Raw genomic sequence first — 22517 nt, 5'->3', positions numbered from 1 at the left:
ACACCGATTTGAATATAAAGGTCGGCATTCACGTGTCGCCGCCATACATCAAGCGCAAAGGCTTTAAGTCTTTCGAGCGCTTTTCGGACACAAATAAGCGTCTGATGTTCGACGGGATGCGCATAATGCGCTCGATTTACCCGCAGTTTACGAGACATTGAGCGTTTGCGTGAAAGTTTTAGCCGCCTTAGGTCCAAGTGACGACTTTAATGCCGCATTAAAAGCGGTAATATTTATAATATTTATAGCGTGTAAACGTCGATATTAAGACGGTAGACACCCACGAGAGAGGGTTCGTCCGAGAGTTCATATCGGCCGGTGCCATAATTCATTTGGCCACAATTACAACCATTAAACTGGGCGCAACTCTTTGATATCCTCTTTTTATTTATTGCAGCAAACTTATTAGTATACGCGGCATTAATGATGACAGATGAGGCGGGGAGCTTTAATGCGTTTTAATGTTCAGATTCTGTAACGATCAGTATCGTTGTTGAAAAAAATAGTTTATTATAAAGTAAATTATTTCATTTCAATGCACCTAATTAACATAAGTCGTGGGTGGACAGCTGGAATATCGCCTATTTATTTGTGGTCACTTTTCTGTGCCCCAGTTTTGTAATCCGCCTAAGTACTAACATCTCTTTTAGGATATAAATCAACTGTCACATTACGTTGTAGGCCGCAGGGTAATTTTTATACCTATAAGTTTGTGTTGAAGACCCTTAACTTAAAACTCATGAATTAAAAATTCCGAGAAAGCGCACAACTGTCGATTTAACAATTATCCTAATGCAACTTTCTTTTTAAATTAATGACTTCGGTCCGTAAACAAAAAAGGACAATCTGCTTTAAACAAAACACAATCGTCTTTCTCATTGGGAACGGGCGAACATTCGTTTCATTTAACAAGTAACAAATGTTCGTCATTACTGCACCAAATTTAATTATCAACTCATTATTCGTTGACCCTTCCCATTGTTTCTCAGAACACACAGAAAACCATTCCCGTAGACAATTTGTCCACAACCAAAGAAAAAACACGTTATTTTTTTCTATTTCTCCGTACGCTATCTGACTACTGGAGGCATAGACAAATTAGCGCAGATCGAATCTATTTCGAATTTGAATAGCGAACGCGGCGAACGGAAACACGTTGTTTTTACCGCGTTTTAATTTAATTCGAATTCGGAATGTCGTGTAGCGCGCCCCCGCTGCGCTTACAAATGGCGCCGATACATCAACCCGATGATATCTCTTTCAATTTTTAAAACGTTGGAGAATTAATAAATGGTGGGACTAATAAAAAATAACCCTTCAAGGTGATTTTGAGACTTGAAACCTAGTAGATTAAAGAATTATTTAGTATCATGACCTCGGACGTTGGGTTACCTTGACTTGATGGATTAGGTGATTTTTAATTTGGGTAATGACACAAAAGTTAATTATTTGGAGTCATTAACAGTCGTTTCCAATCCACGCCCCTAGGTATATACAGTAGCTTAACTAGTAATAAGATAACCTACTAAACGGAAGCCTATACCTATTAGATGGGATCCTATCTCATCGCATAATAATTGATTGTCATAATGTAATGCTACGCATAAATCTCTTTTCGCATATTTTTTCTTCAGCTGAAACAGGAAGTATTTTCCAAAATATTTTACATATGTTGTATAGAATGGGGTAGGTTAGGTTAGGTTTGTGTTATAATTTTTTACAAATGTTAATATTTCCAGCACAATAACTATTATGCGAAATGAGTTTTATGCGTAACATTTCATTAGGACAATCAATTATTATGCTACCCAATATGGACCCCTATTAGATACATTGAGGTATAGATATGCATTCTACTAATTTGTTAACGTCATTATTATAATCTTTCGACGGTTTTTTTATTTATTTATTTAAACTTTATTGCATAAAAGATATGTATCTAGGTACAACCATGTACAAATTGCGAACTTAATTCCAAATGGCATTTTAAAATAATAAATGAACCAATTTGAAAGATTATTAAATGTCTATAAAACATTTTTAAATAGTTTGTATTAGGTTTTATTAAAATCCCAAAATTTATTTTATGTTCTTACCCCGATCATCTACCTTAACCACGAATTCTTAGGTACAACACAACCTGTTTTTAAAAGCAGAACGGGAGAAAAATTAACTTTAGCATCATACGATTAAATAAGTACCAAAGGTACCAAGTATTCTCTACTTACCTCTGTTTATAAAAAAAAGCTTTTGTCAAAAAAACTCATTTTTGATACAAGCTTTTATCGCTAACTGTACTTTTCTTTCAACATGTAACTGTTCTAGTACTCATCGAGACAATTCTAACAAACCCAAACACAATTAGCATTCATTATTTTATCTCGGAGCTCCTATGGCCACCTCCTGTCTCCATCATCAGATCAGCTCGATGGTACCTACCATAATATTGCATTGTCACCCAACTTACGTAAATTTTCGGCTACATTGGTAACCGGGAAGTGGGTCAAATTTAACTTACATGATCTGATTACAGAGGCCTTACCATGATGTCCTTATTGCGATTCTGTATAGGACCTAAACTGAATCGCTAAAGGACGGGGCTATATAACTTATATAAGGCCCCAGACCTACACACAGACAACGGGACAAAGGTGAAACTAAAAAAAGCTTGTAAAGATCATTGGAAATATTATCAAATACGTCGGTTGGATAAGGACGTGACGTAATTATTTATCCAAAAACTAAATTTAACACGACAACGTTATCTCAATTAAAAACTTATTAAAATCCAATATGTCTGGGCATATGTACTTAATTAAAGCATCAGCTTATCAGCTCGAGATAATGCTAATGGTGAACCCATTGTGAACCCAGATTTAATATAAACGCAAGAAACGGTCGTTGACGTTTAGTTTCCAAAATGGCGCGAAAAATTACGTTGTTGTTGATTTTGATGATGGTAGTGTGCCTTGTCTATGGTAAGATCTTTTTTTCACCGTCCCGCTAGCGAAAGCTATTTTATTCAGTGAAGCAATTAACGCAGTAAAATCACGTTAAAAGCAAATTTTGAGTTGTTTCTAGGAGGACAGACTTTTTAGGGTTCCGTACCCAAAGGGTAAAACGGGACCCTATTACTAAGACTTCGCTGTCCGTCCGTCCGTCCGTCCGTCCGTCTGTCACCAGGCTGTATCTCACGAACCGTGATAGCTAGACAGTTGAAATTTTCACAGATGATGTATTTCTGTTGCCGCTATAACAACAAATACTAAAAACAGAATAAAATAAAGATTTAAATGGGGCTCCCATACAACAAACGTGATTTTTGACCAAAGTTAAGCAACGTCGGGAGTGGTCAGTACTTGGATGGGTGACCGGCTTTTTTTTGCTTTTATTTGTTTTTTTTTTTGCATTATGGTACGGAACCCTTCGTGCGCGAGTCCGACTCGCACTTGCCCGGTTTTTAGTATTTTGAATAATAATTAATATGTATAGTCACAAAAACTATTAGATTAGCTGCATACACATCTGTATGTATGTTACTCGTAGTTTACCCTAATCCTAATAAATTATTTATAAATTTGGTACTTTGGAGCATGTAATGACGGCAAATCACCAAGACGATCGTCATGGTCGTATCAAAACCACAATAACAAATTGTTAAATTATAGTGGAATCGGCCCCGAGTCTATCTATCTGCCCTTACGTAGGTAGAGTTAGTAGTATTTTAAACGCGTACGGCGGTAAAATAATGCCTCAGCACCGGTAGCACGATCGTGCTTATGTCAGATAAAGCATTCCCTCCAGCCTAGCACTAAGTATGTAAATGGTTGGATCAACTATTTATTGTTGTTTTGTGTAGTAAGCCAGGAGACATAAACAACACAGTTTATTTTAATAAGTAAAATTTTGTACTAATACAATATGCTTAGTACTTAAAGTAAATGACGTACAAATCTTTCAATCGTTGTTAATTTTACCTGCAAGGTTTGAAAGTGACCGGAGTGACAAAAAAAGTTGAACCACTTGAATATGTAGTAAATATTAGTAGTTAATAAATAGCTACTAGAGGAAGTATTATTGGATATAAAGTGCCCACACGACATTTCGTTTTACGAAATATCAAAACCAATAATTTCACTTCAATTCAGAATTATTTACTTAAGTACCTACCTATAATGTATTTACTGAGGTAGGTATAATACTATTAATAGTTATGTTTTTTTTTTAAGGTGCGGGGTCAGATTGTGAGCTTCCGAAAGTTGTTGGCAATTGCAGAGGCAGAATCCGGAGGTACTTAGTTACCTAAGTATTCAACGTTTTTGAAACTTGAACCTGCCAGCTGAGTATACTCTTTGATGAATGATTAAAAATGAATGGCGTAGTTATGACTATGTTGTAGTCAATTCTACATAAATACCTACTACCGTATGAGCATCGTAGGTACCTATAGTAACAGCACCAGTCATGGGACATTTAAGAGGAAATTTGGAGTATTTATGATATTTCCCTTATACATGTAAATGGTCTACCGCTTAGCGTGTTAAAAGATGAAAGTCCTATCCTTCTTTCATGTTTTAGGCTTGTTGTATCAAAGATACTGCAATTAGTTTCCTCATATTTAACAAATTAAAACTATGCTTTTTTTCTCCAGTCATGGACACCAAAGTTCCAGTAATGGGCCCCCGGTAATGGACATGGATCCAGTAATGGGCCCCCTATAATGGACATTGCTCTATCAGTATAAAATATTGAAATAGGGAATAAATTACGGCAAAATAAAACATTTTTTGGTATAAGCTTTTATCGCTAAATGTATTTTTCTTTCCACAGCTAATTATTATTGTATTAGATCCATCGAGACCATTCTAATATACCCTAACACAATTAGTTAGGGTTTAATGCGATAAAGTTCCAATGGCCACCTCCTGTCTCCATCATCAGATCAGGTCCATGTTATCATAATATTGCATTATCATCCGATTTGCATACTCAATTACGTACTTACACAAAATTTCAACTGAATCGGAAATCGAAAAGTGGCTCAAATTCAGCTACCAAGATTGGACCCACACTAACTAACAGGGCAAGTTAAATAAAAGTTTGGAAAAACGATATTAATTTATCCGAAGTCCGAGAATACCTCCTGATTGACATATTTCTTAACTAAATTTTATTTCTGTATTGTTTAAACATGAAATTATGGCATAGCAAGCATCATTCTGTCATTTGTCCCATCATAGGAGGTACGCAGTTTTACAGCTCCTATAATGGGATTGGGCCAAATACCACAATTTTTTTACATCTGTGGAGTCACAACATAGTGTGTTGTATACCTTATCTCATGGTAAATGCAATTAACAAAACACATTCTAGTTTTCATCAAGTATTAATTAATTAAAATTTAATAAATTAACTCACCTCTCTTAGCGAAGTTGTTAAGAATTTGTAGTGGTATTTTTTTTCAGTGACACGACAACTTTTAGGTTGACGCCAATTTCTTAAAAAACAACCAAATTTAATAAAACTTCAAACTGAAACAGCTCTAGGACTCTTATTTATGATAATATACAGCCAGTGTTTATAAACTACTTTTAGATACTTATTTTAGAGGAATTATGTTTTTTTGTCCCATTACTGGTTCCACGTCCATCATAGGGTCCACTACTATACACACTACCGTGGAGTCGTGGACTAACTTAGCCCCAACCAACTTACGGCCATTTGCACCATTCCACTAACCCGGGGTTAAGTGGTTAAACCGTTAACCCAGTGTCAAATGTACTGGAAACCATGCGAAAAACTGGTTTAACCTGATAACCCCGGTTTAGTGGAATGGTGCAAGTGGCCCTTATAAGATAATATCAGTCTGATATTGGAAATGATGTTTGCTATACTTATTTTATCAGGCGCTGTTGTAAGTCCATCTGCCGTATTCGAACTTCAAGATATTCACAAGAGACGACACGTACTAGATACGTTTTAGTTTAGATATCAACTAGTTCTCTTTTGCAGCGCAATTCGGGCAACCAATGTCACTTTTACGTCAGATAGAGTAAGATATCTATTAGATGTGAATTGGATCTCTAAGTCATATCCTGTGGAAATCGATCTTAAACATATCGTTATCGTATCTTGGTGATGTCTAAAAGATATCTAATAGATGTCTATTTCAAAATCCGAATAGGGCCCCATCATTCTTGTAATTTATTGCAGAGAAGCAAATATAGTACCAAGTACCAACATCGTTTCTGCTAATATTAAATCAATATATCGTATACCTATCTGTGGGAACATAATAGTACCTACACATCGACAAACAGTGCCGGTTGCTCTGAGAAGAACAGTTTTAGGATTTTCCCTAATGTCCTACTATTCCAATCAGCGATGCTTAGATTATTTAGGGAGGTTTTATGCATACACATAACTATGACACCACTTTCTATGACAAAACTCCCTAATGTTCCTAATCTCGCCTATCACACCTAACTTCGCCACTAAAATTTTATTTCGATTTCAGCTTCTTCTTCGACATGACGAGCCGGCAGTGCCGCCCGTTCGTGTACTCGGGCTGCGGGGGCAACGGCAACCGCTTCTACAGCCGCGACGAGTGCCAGTTCGCCTGCCACTACTTCATGAAACTCGAGCCTAAAAACTGGTAGCAACGGCGGGAATCGCGCTAAATTAACACATTCATTGCCACCCAGCCAAACAAGGCATCCGCGACAGGCCACAACAATTTCGTCATATAAAGCAGTAGTACCACGATCCCGACTATCGGATCGTCCGGCCTGGGAACGAAATCATAAAATACCCAATAGTCGGGTTTTCGGCACTGAATGTGTATATCGTAGTATTTAGTTAAAAGTGACGGAGATAGAGAACGAATGATTTGGATATTGATATTAATTTATAAAATATTTTATCTGTGTAATTATTACACCTTTCTTTCTATTATAAAAAAAATAAACTTAGTACCCATTTAGTACCTCATTAACGAATTTTCAGAAATGATCTTACATACAGGATTATACAATGTGGAAAGATAATTAAGTCGGGCCCTGGAGGGAAACTACCTTAAATCCTTAAGCTGGCTCATTTTACTTAAAAAGAGACATTATTTTATTTTTTAAAAGAAACAAAACGGCATTCAAAAACTTTTTTTCTTCCATAGACTAAAAAAATCTTGAGAACCTAAATATTAGATTTTATGGATATTTTGTACGACATACGAATGTAAGACCTAAAGTATCTTGGAGAAATGTTATCATTAACATTAACTGTGTCGACTATTAGAATAAAATTGCGTGTTTATTTTTTGGAATTTTTAGTTAGTTCGAAACCCGGGCGAGGCAGGCGAGTTTTACAAAATCTTTGAATGCAGTTTTATTCCTTTTTTTACCCCTATTACTAAGACTTCGCTGTCCGTCCGTCCGTCTGTCTGTCACCAGACTGTATCTCACGAACCGTGATAGCTAGACAATTGAAATTTTCACAGTTGATGTATTTCTGTTGCCGCTATAACCAAAATACTAAAAACAGTGATTTTTGAAACAACAAACGTGATTTTTGACCAAAGTTAAGCAACGTCGGGAGTGGTCAGTACTTGGATGGGTGACCGTTTTTTTTTTTTTTTTTTTGTTTTTTTTTTGCATTATGGTACGGAACCCTTCGTGCGCGAGTCCGACCCGCACTTGCCCGGTTTTAAATAAAGGAATGTCTCCTTTAAGTGAAATGAGCCAGCTTAAGGATTTAAGGTAGTTTCCGTCTAGGGCCCGACTTATCTTTCCACCCTGTAATATGTTAGTCTGTAAGGTATCTGTAATATGGGCCTTGTTGCCCGATTTAAAATGTTAAATAAATAAAAACCCTAAAATAGCAATAACTATATTTTATTGTATTACACAAATCCTTAATCATACATCTGTTATATATCTAAGCATAGTAGCTAAGGTTGGCCTTCTTCTTGGCCTGCACCTCCAGGATGGCGTCCATGAAGTCCTCGTGGGTGACGGCGGTGGCGGAGCGCCGCAGCGCGATCATGCCCGCCTCCACGCACACCGCCTTGCACTGCGCGCCGTTGAAGTCGTCCGTGGAGCGAGACAGCTCCTCGAAGTTCACGTCGGGACTCACGTTCATTTTACTGGAAAAATAAATAAATAAATATACTCTGGCACACCCATTCTTATCAGTAGAAAAGGGCGGCTTTTTCGGTCAGCAGAAAAGGCGCCGTTCATTTATTACCTAAGACGATTTTTGCCAGATTTTGACCCCTCCCCTATGTAAGAAAAAATAAGAATAGGCTGACCCCCTCCCCCCTATATTACCATATATTTCGTAAGAATATAAAGGAAAAAATTTGTACCCGTTTGGTTTGTTTTAGTGCTTATTTAAAAAAAATACTATTTCAGAATGTTTATTTGTACCTATAAAGGTACTGGAGCCCGTTTAAGCTAACTCTGGACTGTGTTTAATAGCATAGAGCAGCGGTCGGCAACAAGCGGCCTCTCACTTGCGGCCCGCGACCCTCCCTGGCTAATTTGTATGTAATATTGACAAACGACAATGTCTGATAAAGTCATAAATATTAACAAAGCGCGGCCCATGTCAACTTCGGCACAGAATAAATAATAGTACTAGGTACAGAAGACTCACTCCCTAACAAAACGCGTCTGTTACTATCAGCACAGATATGGCCGCTAGGTGGCGACAGCGCCACGCGCGGCTTACGGCTTTCCCCAAAATTGGGGCAGAATGGATGTACTTTTAGCTACCTGTAGCAAAGCGACGAAATCGCTGAGTGAGCCACGCCTGACTTCGGTAACTACTATTTAGCGGAGTCAGTTATGAAGTTGACCCAAAAAAAATTTATTAAGCTATGAGCTTCATCACATATGATCTTTGAGTAATTCTAAGCATTTCAAGCCTGGGAGGCAATAAGGGGAGGGGGGGTACAAAGATGGCCGCCACCCGTCATCATTCAAAAAAATCTGTTCTGGTCCTGGTGGCTACTAGGGCAAGTTTGGTATCATTTTCGTATAAACCGGAGACGTAGAATTCATTCCTGATATTTGTTTTTTTCAGCTTCATAGTAATTTTACAAGAAAAACGTAAAAAGATGAAAATTTAGGATGGAGGTTTTTGCTTTGAGAGCTAATAACTTTTGTATAGTGGCCAAAAATATCATATAAAAAATACTATGATAAAGCGTAATTCATGCAGATTCTAAACATATACACGTTGAGTAATATCCTACTGCAAAAAGATGGTGAAAAAATTATTAAATGACCGCAGCGCGGGTAATTGGACTTTCGTTTATCTTGTGGACCGTCGTTTATCTTACAAAATGATCGAGTACGAGTATCTACGTAGGTATGCTTACTTTGCTAGATTTTATGATGACGAATAAAATACTTTCATCCAGACATAATTCATCATACAGACATAATTTTATGCACTTTAATTTTAATGCACTTGCAACGATTTGAGTGGGGCCTAGTGTTATTTGACCGGTGTTTTCTGTAAGCTGGAGGTAAGCACGTACTTCCCCAGTTGGGCTCTGCTCGGATAGATCTGGAATGACATCCGCTGTGCTGTGCCCTACCACACAAAGCGAGATGACATTCACAGTGCCCATACCTCTCTTTTGAACGTAGTTTAAGGATATACCCGGGTCCAAAATTGGGTCCGAGAAATAACTATTATAAATGAAATTATTCTAAAGGTGCCCACTGATTAACAGTCCGCCGGACGGTATCGCCTGTCAGTTGTTCGGAACTGTCAAAATTTTGTTCCAACTGACAGGCCGATACCGTCCGGCGGACTGTTAATCAGTGGGCCCCTTAATAAAATAGCGCTCTTATTTTTGCTGATAATATTAAAACACTATTTATGAGAGAAATTGTACTACTTAGGAAGAGGCAAAATATTTATTTTCACGATAATTTTCATGTTATAACTCACTTTAAGTAATTTTATAGGTACTTACTTGTTGTTTTTAATAAATAACTTCAACCTGCACATAACATTCATTTGGATTTGATTTGGTTTGATTTTGTTTGATATTTTACATTTAATATTTGCTTCAGGTTGGTGTGGTGAAAAATTCTGTGTTTCACTCGGCGGCAAATTTTGTTTAACCCTCGTTCTTTGAAACCCTTACAACGCTCAAGATTCCATTTTTCGAACCACTCACTACGCTCGTGGTTCAATTTTGAAATCTTTCGCTTGATCGGGTATCAATATTAGCACGAGCGGTTAAACAACAACTTTGCCCCCTTGTAAAACAAATAACTATTATGCGGAGAGCTTACATTTATAAATCATAACAGCTATGTATATTTGTCATACTAATATAGGTTATGCAAGTATGACTTGGTGACAAACCAACGAAGCCCTTCTATTTTCTGCTCTGAGTAAAGGTAACTAACGAACCTAACCTAACCCAACCTGAAATTGCGGTTGTACATGATCTTATTTGTTAAGCGAGCCCTCCTCTTTAGACATGGGGATACCTGTGTGTATTTTTGTAACCTATACCAGAATTATGTCTGTGTACTGGAAACTGCGGACATTAAATATACAGAAAGCATTTTATTCGTCATCATAAAATCTAGTAAAGTAAGCATAGTTACCTACGTAGATACTCGTACTCGACCATTTTGTAAGATAAACGCCGCCTAGCGAGAGTCCAACTACCCGCGCTGCGGTCATTTAATAATTTTTTCACCATCTTTTTGCAGTAGGATATTACTAAACATGTATATGTTTAGAAGCTGCATGAATTACGCTTTATTATAGTATTTTTTGTATGATACTTTTGGCCACTATACAAAAGTTATTAGCTCTCAAAGCAAAAACCTCCATCCCAAATTTTTATCTTTTTACGTTTTTCTTGCAAAATTACTATGAAACTGAAAAAAACAAACATCAGCAATGAATTCCACGTCTTCGGTTTACACGAAAATGATACCAAACTTGCCCTAGTAGCCACCAAGACCAGAACAGATTTTTTAGAATGATGACGGGTGGCGGCCATCTTTGTACTCCGCCCTCCTGGACTAGACGCACGCGATCTTATCGCCTCCGAGGCTAGAAATACTTAGAATTACTCAGAGATCATATGTGATGAAGCTCATAGCTTAATAAAACATTTTTGGGTCATATATGGCAGCGATCCGTAACTGACTCCAGTATATTTGGCCCTTGGCTGCTAAAAGGTTGCCGACCGCTGGCATAGAGTGCGGAAGTACTATTTTAAACGTCATAGTTTGAAAGAAAAAAAAAACGATTTTTTTTATCATACGTAAGGGCGGGGGACTTTGTTTTATGAGGCGTAATGATGAAATACAAAAACATACCGTGAATGGATCTGCATAATCCTAGCCCTGGCCTCCTCGTTGGGGTGCGGGAACTCGATCTTCCTGTCCAGACGACCAGACCGGAGCAGCGCCGGGTCCAGGATGTCTACTCTGTTTGTGGCCGCGATTACCTGAGATAAAAAAAGGATTTCAATTTACATTAGTAACATATTTGTTCATATTAAATTACATTAAACAACATGAGAATTATTGAATTTACTTTATCATAAAATTTATAACGTGCATAGCTGAGCTAGAAGACCGCACTAGGCTGAAGTGTGACGGGGCGGGTCACGTCTGCCGCATGCAGATAATAAATAAATAAATAAATATTAAAGACATTATTACACAAATTACACCTATATGAAGCCATATGAAGAACTGCTTCAAGAATTAGGTCTTACAACCTTGGAGGACAGAAGAAGTCCCACGGTAAGCTCAATCGTTTTGCACTGATACCAAAAAAAAATTTTGTTTTTTATTTAATTGGTATTAACTCTGAAACTAAGTGAATTTCAAAAAAGTTTATATGACATTTCTAAATATGATCAGGAATATGCTGTTAAAATTATTCAGTTTCCTCATGTTACACCGTATATACAAATCGAACCGGGTTAGTGTACCTGTAAAGGGTACTGAAGAGCGAGCGGCTCCCAAGGAGAAGCTCCCTGTTGCCAGTGTGGATGAGGAAGATTTCACACTGGTATCAAGAAAGAAGAAGGCGCGCACGGCGCCTCGTAAGACTCAGTGTGGTACCGCCGAACCGGCTAACTCTGGCTTGCGGGTTGCTACACCGAGTAAGGCGCTATATGTGTCGCGCCTGCATTACACCGCCACGGCTGCTGAAGTGGTGGAGTACGTACACCAGAAGACCGGTTACTCGCTGAGGGTGTTCCAGCTTCGATCGCGCCACTACGTGCACTTCAACTCTTTTGTGGTGCGCGTGCCGCGACCGCTGCAGGAGACCGGAGAGGGTTTCGGAGGTTCCGGGGCAAACTGCCGAATCCGACACAAGAACAGCCGATTCAACAGAGCCACGCCGTTTTGTCGCATAAATAGTGTTTAGCTTATAAGTTTATAAAATATATATGTATGTTAGTCTGTAAGGTATTTGTAATATGGGCCTTGTTGCCTGACTTAAATTTTAAATAAATAAATAAATACATAGAAAACACCCATGATTCAGGAACAAATATCCATGGTCATCACACAAATAAATGCCCTCACCAGGATTAAATACCACCAGGATTTAGGCTTCATAGGCAGGGTCACTACCCACTAGGCCAGACAGATAATTGAAGGTCTGTCTCGCAACCCTCACCTTAATATCAGCAGTAGAGCTGAACCCATCTAGCTGGTTCAGCAGCTCCAGCATGGTACGCTGCACCTCCCTGTCTCCGGCCTTCTCGGAGTCAAAACGCTTAGTACCAATGGCATCCAATTCATCGATGAAGATTATAGCCGGAGCCTTCTCCTTGGCGAGAGCGAAGGCATCGCGGACCAGCTTTGCGCCGTCACCTGGAAAGATCATTAAAATCTATTAGTAATATATAAAACTTTGTCTTCCTTGTCGTAACCTCATGGCTGAAGGACGTGGCAATTGTGGACACTCTTCACCAGTGATCTCCAAGCCGCTTTGTTATGGGCCCAGTGCATGCTAGCCTACAATGTGGCGTTTGTCACTGATGTAGTCTTAACCCTTTACCCACTGACAGTTCGAAAATGACAATTGAATGTCAGTCTTACTTATCGAGAAGTTTGAAGTGCTGTATGTAGGAAATATATGTATATCCCTTAGCCTTGTAAACAGTTAGCTGTCTTTATGTAATAAAATGAGTAACATACCAATAAACATCTGCACCAACTGTGGTCCCGCTAGCTTCAAGAAAGTAGACTTGGTCTGTGCAGCGCAAGCTCTGGCCAGCAGAGTCTTGCCGGTTCCAGGGGGCCCATACAGGAGCACACCCTTTGGCGGGTGGATGCCGAGGTTCACAAACTTCTCCTTGTGGGTCATGGGGAGCACCACAGCTTCAATCAGCTCCTGGAAGTTTAATATTTAATATGAAATAGTTGACTACCAGTCATGTAGTCATGGCCAGATGGCTTAAACTTTAAGATTAATGTTTAAGGCATAGAAGTAAAATTGGAACTTGATACTAACATTTAGTAAAGTAATCTTACTCTACTTGATGGAAATCTTATAGTTCGTTTTTTAGCATTAGAAAGAAGGTAAACAATCTTGACGTGTTTTTTTTACTTATTGTAACATATTTACTGTGACTTATTTTTCAATGGTGATTTTTAATAAAAAGTCATGTTAGATCGCTCACCTTCTTTCTAATGCTAAAAAAACGAACTATAGTTTATAACTTTTGTTTATTGCATGTATGGTAAGAATTCAACTAAATATTACTTCTACACATGATACCTACAGTATATTTGAAAATATTTGTCTTGATGTCTTCAGAATTTTTGAAGACAAAGGAAATCAATGAATAATTCTAAATTACACTACACTGAAACTACTACACTGATTAACTGAAATTACTACACTGATTGTTATTTCATGAAATTATTTAGACACAAAATACTAAACAAGACCATAAGAAACTGTACTGACCTGAATCTGTTTATCCAAGCCACCAATATCAGAATATTGTTCAGTTGGCCTCTCATCCACCTCCATAGCCTTCACACGAGCGTCATACTCCGCCGGCAGCGTCTCCAGGATCAGATAAGAGTCCTTATTCACTCCAACCAAGTCTCCCGGCTTCAGCTTCTCTGCGTCAACCAGCCCAATGACTGGCAAAAAGTAGGTCTGACGCGTGGAGGTCTTAATGACTGCACACTTTCCTTTACGCTGCGAATCTAGGTCCACCACCGCTCCATCCTCTTCCTCTTCTTGAGGATCTACGTCAAGCAGTTCAATCACATTTGAGACTAAATAAGGCAGAGTTTTGTTAACTTTGATTTTTTCCGTATTCTCCTTGATTTTCTCGTTCTGGGCTTGCAGCTCGTGGGATATCCTCATGACCTCGCTCTTCATGATCTTTATTTCATTGTCCAGCAGGCGAGTCCGGCTGATAATCTCGTCTGTTGGCATCCGAAGAACTTCCTCGCTAAGAGCTTCCTCCCCATCTTCCCAGATTGATTTGTCTTCAAGTGTTGTGGCCATGTTGTTGTGATATTATAAAAGTGAATTAAAGCTAATGTAGCAGTTTATAATTAAGCAAAAATTACAATATTAATTTGTTTCGGTGTCAGTCACAAACATGGAAAATGAATTGTCATTATTCGAGTTAGGGTTACCATACTATTGAAAAAAATATCTGCCAAAATCTGAACACTTAAATTTAAACAAGAATAAACACAATAAGAGCAAAGTGGATTCGAAAGAAATTGATCAAGCTTTTTTACATTATTTCATGAAATTATATGGTAGTGCTAGAACATTTTAAACATAGAAATGCTACAAAAATATTCTACTAAAACAAATAATCTACAATAAATGGCAGCCCTATCCATGGCTACCAATACACAGATGTTAATTAAAGTTGTCTATTAAATGTCAAGCATTATCAAGCATGACCAAAAATTCGAATGAAACTTTCTCGAATGAATGATGTGGCGTTATTGAACGAATGAAAATGAATGCCACTGTCAACTTTGAATGAACGACACTTACACGAATTTCGAAATTTGCGAAGGGAATCGTGGAATTATTTTTAATTCCACCGAATATATAAGTGTCTTGTGGCTTTTTTGTTTGTACATTTAAATTAAAGATGGCTTTTTCCATGTTTCTTCGCAATTCAGGTAATATTTTTCTATCAATTGTATATACTATTACATAACAGATGTTTTGTTTTTCTAGATGCATTTAGAATGCACAATTATTAATGTCATTAGTGAAATTCTAAGGTATTTAAACTAATTTATAGTTATTATGCAACAATTACGATTTCAACATTCATCTGTTATAAAACTATTTATTACATTTTAGGTTAGAATTGTATCATAGCAGGGTCTTGTTTTTGATTATTGCAGTGGTGGTAATTTTCAAATGTATTGTTTACTAACATTAACTAACTAACAATCTTCTATGTCAATGACGATTGACGTCATAATTACCAAACTTAAATATTTTTTACGGCAAAAAATTCACGTTTGTCGTAGCCCCACTCAAATATTTATGTAATTCTATGTTTATTTTTTGTTATATTGTGGCAACAGAAATAGATCATCTGTGAAAATTTCATTGCAACTGCTATCTACTACTATCATGGTTCATGAGATACAGCCTGGTGGACAGACAGCAACAGTGAAGATTTAGTATTAGGGTCCCGTTTTTACCCTTTGGGTACGGAACCCTAAAAACGAACTCCAACAGATGTTAAATATGTAAACCAATATCTTGTTTCAGCATGTACAAGCCGCATATTCAGCCAGCAAGTAATGCGGCTAGCAACACAGCCTGCCTTCGCGCAGCGCGCCGCAGCCGCCTCCGTGCCCCTCAAGAGCTTAGCTCTGAACCAGAGCAATAGCACGCCTATTCTTAACGCTGTGAGTATTACAGTAAAACAAGTGTTAGTAAGCTATTGCTCATCATCAATCTGCAGCTGTTAAGGAATGTTTTGATAATTTACAGTATAATTTTATCCAACCATGTTTTCCAAATTAATTTTCATGGCACTTTCAAACTCTAAACATTTACTGCTTTCACAGATTTTAGCAGTGCCTGTCTTTTTCTTTCCATGCCCTTTTTACTTACTTATTTATTTTAATTATTTTATAGTTATTTGAACAAAAAGTATAAGTTTTTGTCAACCACCAACCTAAATCTAACATCAAAGTTTAAATATGATGTAAATCAAGAGACAAGAATAATTTGATGGTTTACTCGTACATTTAGTCACTCACGTGTCAAAAAAACGTATCATCATGCAGTCTAGCATAAGTTGCGTTCTCGCGCGCGAGTCCATAATTAAAGTCGCGCTTGATGTATGGAGTCGCGTGCGAGAGCGCAACTCATGCTAGATCGGCAGAACTTGCTTCAAAATGTGGACCTAGGCTCTTTGAAAGTTAGCGCTAGTGGCTAAAACACGTGAATAATATTGGTATTACTCGCAATAGTGTAAATTCTAACCAAAAAGAATAGATAGTATAGAGGGGTCCTGTCCTAGTAAATATAGTAGTCACTGTAAATTTACTGCCATCTATCGAGACACGACTATAACTAAAAATAAACATGTATAAAATGATAAAAAAAATGAATATATATGGATAAATGTTTTTATTATTTTTATATCATTTTGACCCATGTTCATTCACTGATATCTATGTGTTAAAATGACTAAATATGAAACGGCGTTGTCACGCCACCTAGCCCAGAATGACTTTTTCTTGATTTCCGAGGCACGTTTTTTTCTTAGACTTTATTCATCTATACGAAGTTACATATGTCTTAGGTTGTCTGGAAGAGATCGCTCTTAAGCGATAAGACCGCCTGTTGTTACCTCTACTGTCTTTGTTTATGTTATTGTCCATTTATTGTAAACTACGTGTATGTGAGGTGTGCAATAAAGAGTATTGTATTGTATTGTTCTAACTAAACCCCGATTGTCCCAGGTGCGCACGTTCCGCACGACGGCGCCCGCGCTGGCCGAGCACGCGCACGACCACTCCAAGCTGTGGGTCATCGAGAAGGCAGTGACAGCTGCCATGGTGCCGCTAGTCCCCTTGGCGCTGCTGATGCCTAACAAAATATTCGACTCGGTGCTGGCTATTCTCATCACTGCACACAGCTTCTGGTAAGTTTATATTTTAACTAGTATGTTGAGGATGATAATAGCAAAGAGAATTTAAAATAGAGGAATATTGTCAAGGTAAATTATGTAGTCGGTACATTTACTGTCATCTTTTGACACAAATTATTACCTAACACTTTTAGAAAGCCATTTGACTTTAATCTGCTCGGTAGTAGGCCAAAGCTATGGCGCCATCTCTCGAAAAAATGGCACCATACCTTTGGCCTATCCTCGACTATAGTTCGTTTTATTTAGCATTAGAAATAAGGTAAACAATCTTGATGTGTCTTTTAATTGAAAAACACATTTTAAAAATAAGTTACAGCAAATATGTAACAATTATGAATCTAATATGATCATTTATATTCTTCTGCTCTCATAAGTAATAGTTTTTGATTTTTAAAAAGCGTTTTTCAATTAAAAGACATGTTAAGATCGCTTACCTTCTTGCAAGTTCTTTCTAATGCTAAAAAAAACGAACTATAGCGGGCGATATTTTTTAACATTTAACAAATTTAACATGTATCAGTGAAAAAATAAGGATCACAGACTGATGTCCCAGCAAAATGTACGGAAAAGTGTATGGAAAAGTTTGGGGTAGACATCACATTTTCAAACCACCCACTACACATAATAATACGGATCACAGTCAAATGGCGTTCTAAAAGTATTAATTGTTTGTGTCGAAAAATGACAGTAAATGTACTGACTACTTAATTTACTTTCACAATATTCCTCTAGTCTAAATTTTCTTTGATAATAGGTACCTAAGCAACAGACCCCTAGACCCCTATCATATAATCGAGGCAGGAGTCTCCAATCTTTTAGCCTGCTCCCACTAACATCCTCATCTGCATTCCTTGTATGAGATTATATCCAAGCCCCACTAATACCGAACCTAATCCTTCCCCCCTCCCCTCATCCCAGGGGCCTCGAAGCCATGGTGGTGGAATACGTCCGCGTGCTCCTCTTCGGCGAGGTGATCCCCAAGATCGCCATGGGCATAGTCTACCTCATGACTGCCGTGACGCTAGGAGGGCTGTTCTACATAAACTTCAATGATATCGGGATCTCTAGGGCGTTTTGGAAAATATGGAAGAATATGAAAAATACTGGGGCGCCGACTAAACCGCCGGCGCCGAATAAACCGCCGAGTGGTCCACAGGTTATCAATTTATTAATAATTTGAAACAGGGGCGTGTTACAAATGTAGTGCATACACTTCAGGTGTTGGTTCAAGATGAGCCCCAGATCGATGTTTCGAGCTGCAGCATCAAAAGTGAAAATAGCCCTAATGATAGCCAACCTCCAGCATTGTGACGGCACCATAAGAAGAACAATTAATTAACATAATACTATTTCACATCACCTAATCAGAAAATGGATTTTTCTTCCCTGCTAGGAGGGATCAAAGTGGCACTTTTCTGTTCAACGACACATTTCATTGCCAGTATAAAATATTAATATAATTTACTGTGAACATCGTATGTACAGCCTGGCAAAAAATACCTAGTGGAAATTAAAAAGTAGCAACATCGTAGTGTCGTCGTGATTGTGCCAACACTAAGATTTTTTTATTCTCCTCATAGTTGATGTGAAAAGCAGTATGTGTCACACGGTATCAAAATTATTTCGTCTTGGGCGTTAACACTTGAATCCGTCATTACGCTCAGGATTCTACTTTAGAATCCCTCACTACGTTCAGGATTCTATTGTAGAATCCTGAGCGTAATGAGGGATTCAATGTACGCCGCTAATTAAATTTAACTTACGACGACTATTCCAGGGGTCTGGAAGCCATAGCTGTTGACTACGTGCGCGCCAGCATCTTCGGCCCCTTCATCCCAAAGCTGGCCATCGGCCTCGTCTACCTCATCTCCATCGCGACCCTCGGCGGCCTCTTCTACATCATCAGCCATGACGTCGGCCTCGCCAACGCCGTCAAACAGTTCTGGGGGGTTAAGGCTAAGCAGGCGTAGGCTTTGAGTGGATATAGCCCTTTTTATATGTATGTATGAAGAAATCTAGATAGCGTTCTACGGAATTGCCTATCTCACCGGCTCTCAAGGCCTGTGCACACCGGCTGCGTGTGCGTGACTTGCACATGCGCGTGCGGCGTTGTAGTATACAGATCCTTATGAGAGATGGCACACCGCTTGCGTGACGTGTGCGTGTGCGGCTCCAACATTTTAGCGCACGCACACGCGCACGTCACGCACACGCAAGCCGGTGTGGCTAGGCCATTAACCTTTTTTGGCGACGGAACTCACGGAACCCTTTTGGAAAGCAAAATATTTGACGGCGGAGCCCCAAATTTAAAACTTTCGTTTCGTATAGGAGTTTCTTTTTACGCTTAGACAAAAGCGTCGTCATATAATTACAATGCTAATCACACGAAAAAAATGTGCTTTTGTGCTTTGTGCAGACACGTCGAATGCTCCTAACACAAAAAAATACTATAAAAAACCACATGCATATGGAAAGGGTTAAGACCTATTTGCAAATCGCTAGAACCAGATGTTTTTTAGTGATTCAGTTTAAATTCAATTGTCTGGAACAATTGAAATTTGGTAGCACAGTCGCCATCAGTTATATCGGAGCGGCCGAGGTGCTCAAAAATATCTGAACACGCCTCTATAGTCAAGGCGTTAAGTGCGTGTTCAGATATTGTGAACACCTTGACCGCTCAGATATATCTGATGGCAACTGTACATGTACCTAGTTCTTTTTTTGTAAGGGTCTTGGGACTTTTTTTTTAGTTTCTACTGGCGCTTGCGATTTGCACAATCAACGTTTAAGTTATTAGTAATATTTGCTACTATAAACTCCAATTTAAAATAAGTTTACTCGATTATTTTTAAATTGAGAAAACAGCATTTTCATATTTAAGGTAAATTTACCTGTTTTTGGCACCAATACAAAGGTTTTTTTTTTAATATTTATAGCGGCAAATACTACTAATACCTAGGCAAACCTAGGATATTTTGAAAATTTGGCCAGATATTTGACTCGAGAATGTATTATTATTACCTTTAGGTCATCTTATACAATTTTTTAAGGTTACCCGAGGCTGTAATTATTTATTTTAGTGACAAATTCGAAATTTTAATGAGATTTTATTGGCTTATGTATTTAAGTTGAAATTATTTTTTTAACATAATGGACTATTTGTATATTTGCATGCTTGCCTCGAATCAGACATCTGGCTTGGGGCCGTTCATTTATTACGTGAGATCTTACTGTTGCAAGATACTTATACGAATCATACAATGTTTTTTGTTGTCATGTTTATGTGACTTAAAAACTAAAGTATTTCATGTATCAGTTAGAAAAGTATTTTATACTTACGTAATAAATGAATCTGCTCATTCGAGACAATACCAGGTACTTAATGCGTAGCACAATTCTTTACTTTTTGAAAGTATTAATTCGGTTTAGCGTAGTTATGATTGTGCTGTGAAGTATCGGGGGTTTTGATGTGATTAATTTATTATAGTTTAATAAAGGAAGTACCTTTTATTGTTTTTTTTTTCAATCATATCCCTCAAATATCAACCAGTATAGGAGTAGGGTAAACGCGCATATAATTGGTATTTGAATTGACATGTTAGGCCTTAGTAACTGCGTACGCAGTTTTGTATTTTTCGCGCCAATCATAAGGTGTTTTACCCCAAACCTAGGTTTACAGAGTTAGTTAGGAATATCGACATATTTTCATAGGAATATAACGTCTAAAAAGCAAAATCGATTGCAGAACCTATGATCAATTGATCATCAAATAGCATTAAAAAAAACATTTAGTTAAATAACATTCATATATTTCATATAAATATTATGGTTCAATTTGCAAATTATAGTCTTACATACCACATGGTAACTATTAATTTAATATCTTAAAATAACAGTGACTTTACTTACAAAAATATTTTGAGCACATTTAATGCATTGTTCTTTATATGTCATTAATTAAAAAAATAAAACTACGGCTTTTGAATTAAAATAGGTTCAATTTCTTTATAACACCAATATATACAGCTTGGCAAAAAAGAGTAGAAATTAAAAAGTGGCAACACTGTAGTGTCGTCCCTTTCAAACCAATATATATAAGAAAACGGGACGACACTACTGTGTTGCTACTTTTTAATTTCTACTCTTTTTTGCCAAGCTGTAAATAATTTATTTCTTTATTTAGATCTAGTAGTGCATTACCTAAAGGTAATAGCAATTTTTGTTTTAATTTGTGTTCTATTAGGTACATATAGGTACTTCACAAAATATACAGATGGATACCTGTCTGTGTACCTACATGTTCATTTAATACTACAATAGATTATAATACATATGTAAAAATACTCAGCATAATTATTTCCACATACTTGGAGGTAGAGGAAATACTATTATTTTATTACATAAAGGTAATTCTGCTATTAACATTATTTGCGTAATAAATAATGATGTGCTACCTATTGTAAGGTGTTGGGACACCAACGAACCATAAAAGTCCTTATTCGAAATATCTGAGTCTAAATAAATAAGGCCCTTGAAAATTAACCCAACAATTTTCATATTTCATATAGAGACTTCATATAAATCACGCAATTTATAGGACGAATTGAACGAATGGTAATTTAATGGAATTACACATAGGTAAAAAAGCGCTGACATTTTCATACTTATGTATTTATTGTGCGCGTTACGCGTACTTATGTGTTTATTTATACGCTTTATTGTGTTCGTAGGTAGCCTCTACGGTGCGATAACTAATTTACCTAAACACAAAAAAGCATCTGCCTTAGATGAGAGTGTGGTATGATTGTTAGATGCATCTTTGTTTATTAAATTTAACCCTTTACCAGGCTGACAGTTCATAAATGACAATCGAATGTCAGTCTTACTGATCGAAAATAGAACACATGTTTTAAGTGCCGTATGTGGGAAATATATATCCCTCAGCCTGGTAAAGGGTTAAAATATTTCCTATCTATACCTATGACGCTTACGTAGTCTGTAGAAATATGCTAGATGCTCAAAGAGAATATGGACACCTGGGGCCCGTTTCTCAAAAGCTTGTAACTTGTAATACAAGTGGATGTCACTTTTTGACAGCTATTGAGAAACGGGCCCTTGATTAGAGATATTGTGATGTAGGAAATAGCCTTTTTTTTACAAGTTTCAGGGTCGGGACTTATTATTAAAACATCTTGTATTGGTCTCTGACTCCGATCGTCTAATAGATGTTCTAGAATAGGAATACCCAACCTTGTTTATCCTTTGGATTATATGAAATTTGGCTCTTGCGGGTCGAATTCGCGAATTTAGAGACCCTCGATTATATTTATTATCTACGTTGCCG

At 37.5% G+C, this 22517-nt stretch overlaps 3 protein-coding genes across 3 annotated transcripts; 2 read left to right on the top strand and 1 right to left on the bottom strand.

Annotated features, from left to right (window-relative positions):
- The first annotated feature begins 2880 nt into the window (after positions 1-2880).
- Positions 2881-6659, top strand: LOC134673640 (kappaPI-actitoxin-Avd3d-like). Its single transcript, XM_063531641.1, has 3 exons — positions 2881-2978; positions 4230-4290; positions 6518-6659. Exons 1-3 carry the CDS (start codon positions 2921-2923, stop codon positions 6657-6659), a joined length of 261 nt encoding a protein of 86 aa, XP_063387711.1. The 5' UTR covers positions 2881-2920.
- A 1220-nt stretch (positions 6660-7879) lies between these two features.
- On the bottom strand, positions 7880-14662 carry LOC134673404 (26S proteasome regulatory subunit 6A-B). The gene is made up of 5 exons (XM_063531384.1): positions 13978-14662; positions 13203-13398; positions 12679-12875; positions 11358-11488; positions 7880-8140 (listed from the first exon to the last, which is right to left on the bottom strand). The coding sequence occupies exons 1-5, from the start codon at positions 14530-14532 to the stop codon at positions 7933-7935; spliced, it is 1287 nt and encodes a 428-aa protein (XP_063387454.1). The 5' UTR covers positions 14533-14662; the 3' UTR covers positions 7880-7932.
- Positions 14663-15021: 359 nt separating this feature from the next.
- Positions 15022-20683, top strand: LOC134673412 (succinate dehydrogenase [ubiquinone] cytochrome b small subunit, mitochondrial). Its single transcript, XM_063531395.1, has 4 exons — positions 15022-15173; positions 15781-15920; positions 16986-17167; positions 18951-20683. The coding sequence occupies exons 1-4, from the start codon at positions 15143-15145 to the stop codon at positions 19141-19143; spliced, it is 546 nt and encodes a 181-aa protein (XP_063387465.1). The 5' UTR covers positions 15022-15142; the 3' UTR covers positions 19144-20683.
- The last annotated feature ends 1834 nt before the right edge of the window (positions 20684-22517 follow it).

Source organism: Cydia fagiglandana, chromosome 18, assembly GCF_963556715.1.
Source record: "Cydia fagiglandana chromosome 18, ilCydFagi1.1, whole genome shotgun sequence".
NCBI classification, from domain to species: Eukaryota; Metazoa; Arthropoda; class Insecta; order Lepidoptera; family Tortricidae; genus Cydia; species Cydia fagiglandana.
Note: the sequence above shows the minus strand (reverse complement) of the source record. Positions and strands in the feature narration are given on the sequence as shown.

Bases quoted from the DNA above. Each gene is read 5' to 3' on its own strand.
- LOC134673640 (XM_063531641.1), top strand. From the start codon at position 2,921: ATGGCGCGAAAAATTACGTTGTTGTTGATTTTGATGATGGTAGTGTGC. The intron at 2,979-4,229 runs GTAAGATCTTTT...TTTTTTTTTAAG, and splicing joins GGTAGTGTGCCTTGTCTATG to GTGCGGGGTCAGATTGTGAG. The intron at 4,291-6,517 runs GTACTTAGTTAC...TTTCGATTTCAG, and splicing joins TGCAGAGGCAGAATCCGGAG to CTTCTTCTTCGACATGACGA.
- LOC134673412 (XM_063531395.1), top strand. From the start codon at position 15,143: ATGGCTTTTTCCATGTTTCTTCGCAATTCAG. The intron at 15,921-16,985 runs GTGAGTATTACA...CGATTGTCCCAG, and splicing joins GCACGCCTATTCTTAACGCT to GTGCGCACGTTCCGCACGAC. The intron at 17,168-18,950 runs GTAAGTTTATAT...CGACTATTCCAG, and splicing joins ATCACTGCACACAGCTTCTG to GGGTCTGGAAGCCATAGCTG.
- LOC134673404 (XM_063531384.1), bottom strand. From the start codon at position 14,532: ATGGCCACAACACTTGAAGACAAATCAATCTGGGAAGATGGGGAGGAA. The intron at 13,399-13,977 runs GTCAGTACAGTT...TTAAACTTCCAG, and splicing joins GCTTGGATAAACAGATTCAG to GAGCTGATTGAAGCTGTGGT. The intron at 8,141-11,357 runs GTATGTTTTTGT...TTATTTTTCCAG, and splicing joins ATTATGCAGATCCATTCACG to TAAAATGAACGTGAGTCCCG.